The sequence below is a fragment of the Diplotaxodon limnothrissa genome, linkage group LG23, assembly GCF_057381915.1.
Source record: "Diplotaxodon limnothrissa isolate DT_005_m linkage group LG23, D_limnothrissa_male_GT1.1, whole genome shotgun sequence".
NCBI classification, from domain to species: Eukaryota; Metazoa; Chordata; class Actinopteri; order Cichliformes; family Cichlidae; genus Diplotaxodon; species Diplotaxodon limnothrissa.
The window spans coordinates 30,251,963-30,257,455 of NC_140617.1; the positions used below are offsets into that span (position 1 = coordinate 30,251,963).

At 47.8% G+C, this 5,493-nt stretch overlaps 1 protein-coding gene across 1 annotated transcript; it reads right to left on the reverse strand.

Annotated features, from left to right (window-relative positions):
* Window positions 1–250: 250 nt before the first annotated feature.
* On the reverse strand, window positions 251–3,186 carry LOC146608501 (uncharacterized). The gene is made up of 5 exons (XM_085348657.1): window positions 3,013–3,186; window positions 2,296–2,495; window positions 1,071–1,144; window positions 409–687; window positions 251–294 (listed from the first exon to the last, which is right to left on the reverse strand). The coding sequence occupies exons 1-5, from the start codon at window positions 3,184–3,186 to the stop codon at window positions 251–253; spliced, it is 771 nt and encodes a 256-aa protein (XP_085204783.1).
* Between the last annotated feature and the right edge of the window lie 2,307 nt (window positions 3,187–5,493).

Below are 5,493 nucleotides of genomic sequence, written 5' to 3' on the forward strand. Positions count from 1 at the left end.
TGCACCTTCAACTTTTTCATATGTTGACAGACAGAATGTCACCGGCACAGGAAGGACTATCACAGACTGAAATCACAACAGTAGGTAGTTTATTTTCCAGAGTCACCAATTCCTATATCTACAAGTGTAGGGAAACAGGTCCAGGGGGTTCCAAGGGTCACGAGGGAAGTTTTAGAGAAAACACCAACACACATACTCCTCCTCCCAGGGATTCTTCGTCCAGCTCGGGCCACACCGACTCACCCAACTCTCAACCAAGCAGGGGTGGAAAGTCCTCAGGCAGGCGGATAGCATCTAGCACAGAGACAGGAGAACAACATGAGAATAGCTCACGGGTCTTTACTCGAAGAGGCTAGAGAATCGACGGAACACTAACAAGAGTTACACAATAATCCAGCAACGAGGCACCTCCAGTTGCCGCCTTAAGTACAGAGCTAGAGTGAGCGCTGATCACAGGAGATTGCTTGCAGGTGCGGGAGTCCACAGTGAACTCTGCCCCGGTGGTGCGCAGAGCACGAGAGGGAAGAGAGAAGGGACAATAGAGGCAAAAACACTTGTAGCCAGACTGGGCTAGCCGGGAAGGCACAGGGCCATGACTATGCTCGTACCAGGTGGTTTGGTTGTGGGAGACTATGCACTGCAGGGCTGCTTCGAGTTCCTGTTTGTTCTCTCTGCTTGTCCATTGTTCTGTGGATGAAAGCCAGAGGAGAGACTAACCTTTGTGCCAAGCCATGTGCACGAACTGCTGCTGGAGGTTAGGCTGACGGAGGATAGGAGCAGTGGCAAACTTATTTTTCAGTAGGTCGAAAGCTTCCTGAGTAGCCGGGTCCCACTGAAAGGGTTTTTTGGATAGGTGAGTTTGGTGAGTGGTAAAGTGATCTTACTGAAGTCTATAATGAAGCGCCGATAGAAATTGGCGAATCCAAGGAAGCGCTGGAGCTGGAGACGGTTGGGGGGCCGAGGCCAGTGCACAATGACCCAAACCTTCTCCGGGTCAGGCTTCAGATCTCCCCGAGCGATGATGTAACCCTGGAAAGCCACAGTGTTGACATGGAATTTACATTTCTCACCCTTCACGAACGGTCTGTTCTCCAGGAGTCGTTGAAGTATCTGTCGGACATGGACCTTGTGTTCTGCCTGGGACCTGGAGAAAATGAGAATATCATCCAGATAAACAAAGGCACATTGATTAATGAAATCTCTCAGCGCATCATTAACAAGAGCTTGGAATACTGTTGGGGCATTGGTAAATCCGAAGGGCATCACCAGATATTCAAAATGCCCAAGGGGTGTGTTGAACGCTGTCTTCCATTCGTCTCCCTCACGAATTCTCACAAAGTGGTAGGCATTACAGAGGTCGAGCTTGCTAAACACGGTGGCCCCCTGAAGCAGTTCAAAGGCCGATGTCAGAAGCGGTAGGGGGTATTTGTTTTTTTACAGTGATTTTGTTAAGCCCACGGAAATCTATGCATGGCCGGAGTCTTGTCTTTTTTTCTACAAAAAAGAAACCTGCCCCCACAGGAGATGACGACGGGCGGATAATGCCTGCAGCCAGAGAGTCAGTGATATATTTTTCAATGGCCTCCCTCTCAGGCTGGGTGAGGCTATAGAGACGGGCAGAGGGCAAGGGAGCCCCTGGGAGGAGGTCAGTGGCGCAATCGTAGGGCCGGTGAGGTGGGAGAGACAGTGCTTTATTTTTACTGAACACTGCTGCTAGATCATGATAGATACGACGCACCGATGACAGATCCATGGACAGAGAGGGCTCCCGTGGGGAGGAGGAAGGCACAGGTGGAGTGGCAGCCCGAAAGCAGTTCATATGGCATTCAGTGCTCCATCCCGTAATCTGCTCCTTTTGCCAATCAATGTGTGGGTTATGTTGCATTAGCCATGGGTAGCCTAACACGTGGGGGGGTGACAGGAGCCTTGAAAACACAAAAGCTAATGTTCTCTGTGTGATTGCCGGAGAGGGTGAGGGCGATAGGTAAGGTGACAAGAGTTATGTCTGGCAAACGTTGACCGAATAAGGCTGAGGATTTGGCAGAGGCTTGGTGTGAATGTGGAGCTTAGCAACTAGTGAGGAATCAATAAAGTTTTGTTCCGCTCCTGAATCTATCAGAGCGGAGAGAGAATATGACTCAGTCCGAAAAGTGAGTGTAGCGGCCAGCAACAAACATGGAAGAGGGTGTTTGCCAGACAGGTCGCCCACCAGTACCCTCTCAATTACTGGCCCTTTTGCCAGCGCAGGACAGGTGCAGATGAAATGACCTTTACGGCCACAATTTAAACACTCACCCCTGCTGTTGTTCCGCCAGCGAGAGCCACGAGTGACCTAGCTGCATTGGCTGTTCCCCCTCATCCTCCCTGACACTCTGGGCTTCCCGTGACTCAGGCTGGTCCTCCCTCGATACTGGAAGTTCCCGAAACGACTGTTTCCGTGAGGCCCGGCGCGCCCGTAGGCAGTCATCCACCTGGATGCATAGTGACATAAGCACCTCCAGAGAGGAAGGGATTTCACGCATCATTATTTCATCTTTAAGCTCCTCGTTGACATTATTTAACAGAGTGGTTCTTAGAGCCTCAGAGCCCCAATTAGCTTGCACAGTCAGGGTCCAAAAATCAATCGAATAGTCAGCCACTACCTTGTCTTAGGTTGATCAAACGGTGGCCGTCAGCCTCCGCACTGGAGCCCTGATCAAATACTGCCTTGAAACGGGCCAGAAAGTCATCATAAGAAATTTCAGGGCTGGCCTGCAGCAGAGCCTGAGCCCAGGTCAAAGCTCGATCACGAAGCAACTGGGTCAGGGACGCAATTTTAACCCCGTCGCTAGTGAACATATTTGGCAACTGTTTGAACAGCATAGTACACTGTGTTAAGAATCCCGCACATTCCCCCAGTTCCCCAGAAAACGTCTCAGGTGTGGGTAACAGTTAATCTAGTGAAAATGGGGCTATGACGCCAGATGCCTGAGTGGCTGTGGCAGCAGGCATAGCGACAGCAGTGAGAGTTACCTGCGAAGATGCCATGGGAGGCGGGCTTTCCGGCAGCAGAATATGTTGGGCGAGAGCCTGGGTCAGCGCTGCCACTTCCCCGCTGAGTTGAATTAACATCTGTTTGTGACATTGCACTATTCCCTCCAGAGAGATCGTGGTTGCCGCAGCAGGTGTTGAGTCTGTGGAGTCCATTTCGTGGCTGGATTATTCTGTCACGGGCACAGGAAGGACTAGCACAGACTGAAATCACAAGAGTAGGTAGTTTATTTTCTACAGTCACCAAGTGCGATATCTACAAGTGCAGGGAAACGGGTCCAGGGGGTTCCAAGGGTCACGAGGGAAGTTTTAGAGAAAACACCAACACACATACTCCTCCTCCCAGGGATTCTTCGTCCAGCTCGGACCACACCGACTCACCCAACTCTCAACCAAGCAGGGGTGGAAAGTCCTCAGGCAGGCGGATAGCATCTAGCACAGAGACAGGAGAACAACATGAGAATAGCTCACGGGTCTTTACTCGAAGAGGCTAGAGAATCGACGGAACACTAACAAGAGTTACACAATAATCCAGCAACGAGGCACCTCCAGTTGCCGCCTTAAGTACAGAGTGTTGAATTCTCCCAATTCTTTGAATCTTTGGGCTGAAGGAGGGACAATACTCTGTGTATAAATGCTCAATCAACAATCATTTATTTCCATACAATTCAACAGTCAGAGCATTACAACGTCCGGACGGGAGAGATGCTACCAGAGGGTCAGGCACATGTCTCAAAATGGTGACGGGTTGCTCAGCTTTTTATAGTCTCTAGTGGCCCCCAGCTAGTCGTAAAAGCCAAAACATCACATTTTTTCTCTGTTACAGCGCCTAAGTTATGACCTCGGCAGTTGTTTCTCTGCTTTCTGTAAGGTGGGGGTGTGGAATGTGGTCTATCTATCTCCCCTGTCTTTAGACACAGAGTCTCCTGCTTACAACCTTCTCTTCATGATTCAACAATTAAGCATGTCAAGAAAACAGTGTAACACATTCCCAGCAGATCAAGGATACAGAGTGATGCACATTTATCTAATGAACTAATATGTGAATATGTTCTGTTAACTCAAAAGTATAATGAGAACTACACTACATACAGCTCACACACTCTATATTAAAGGGTATAATGTGATCTACAGCAGTATTCTAATTCAATTACTTTGATTACATATATAAGGTAACATATGATAACAGAATAATCTAATAATTCCCCCTTTTGATCTCTGAAAGAGATCACTTACAACATGCACTCCAGGGTCGCAAGGTCCAGGTTTTCTTGATCCTGAGGCCCTCTGTCCCCCTTTAACGGGTGGACCATATGTGGGATGACCTCTGTGTTCACGCAGTTCAGATGCAAGCAAAGTTAGATTTACAACCATAACAGCAGTTACAGATGACTCTCCCATCACTCCCCAATTCTCCCACAGCTTTATTTTGGTGCTCCAGTTTTCCACTCCCATTTTAATGCCACCTTATACCTTTCAAATGTACTTAGACTAGAACCTCTGTCTAAGGAGCTTTTAACCTTTATTTTTATTGCTGCAGCTACCAGTGTCTTCCAGTTGGGTGATTCTCAGCTTCTTTCTTCAACCTCCGGGGTTAGACCACCCTTTAGTCATTGCACAGTTCTGGGGATTATTCTGCCCCGATTTCAAACAAGGATCTGTGTGTTTTGGGTTCACCGGCGTGTCCCCCTTTTTGCCAAGAGCCTCTCGAACCTCGTTGGTCTGGTGTTCCTGGTTTTCGCCAACCCCTTCATGGTTATTGCTGTGTTTGTGGGATCCATCTTCTCCAGGAGCCCAAACGTCATGACACTTGACCCCAGTTGCTGTCTCGGCTGTCCCTACATCTGTCTCTGCTGTGAAGGGTCCTCACATCTCCGTGTCCCCGTCTGGTGTCTCTTCCTTTCTCTGCAAGAGACAGAAAACCAAAACACCTCTCTCCCTAGCCTTGATAATCTAATATTGTTATCCATTGTTGTTCTAATGATTCAAATTTGGTTTAAAATATTATGTTCAGGACCTATTCTAATCATAATCTATGTGTGTGTAAAAGAAATCAAAAATTAGTGAACCCTTTCTAAGTCTAACACATTATAAGCTTAAGTTTTACCATAGCTAAATTATTAAACACAGAAATAACGTCATAAGATGTTCATAAAACCATTGTTTGATGTTCGGAGTCAACTCCCCCTTTTTGACACACTCCCATGTGTCAATTCATTGGAGCTAGACAATTAAAAGAGAAGGTTAGTGACATCATATCTCAGAAAGTATCAGAAATTCTTCTCTCGAGTACCGTTGCTCCAGCCTTGTCATCCCTGAGGATCTTCAATCCCGGACATTTCCCTTCTCCATATGTAATAAAGTCTGTCCTCCTTCCATGCCCTGGTAACTGGTCCATCCAGAGCTGTAACATTTTGAAATGTACATACAACAAGCCAAACCACACCTTGGTCACACCAACCC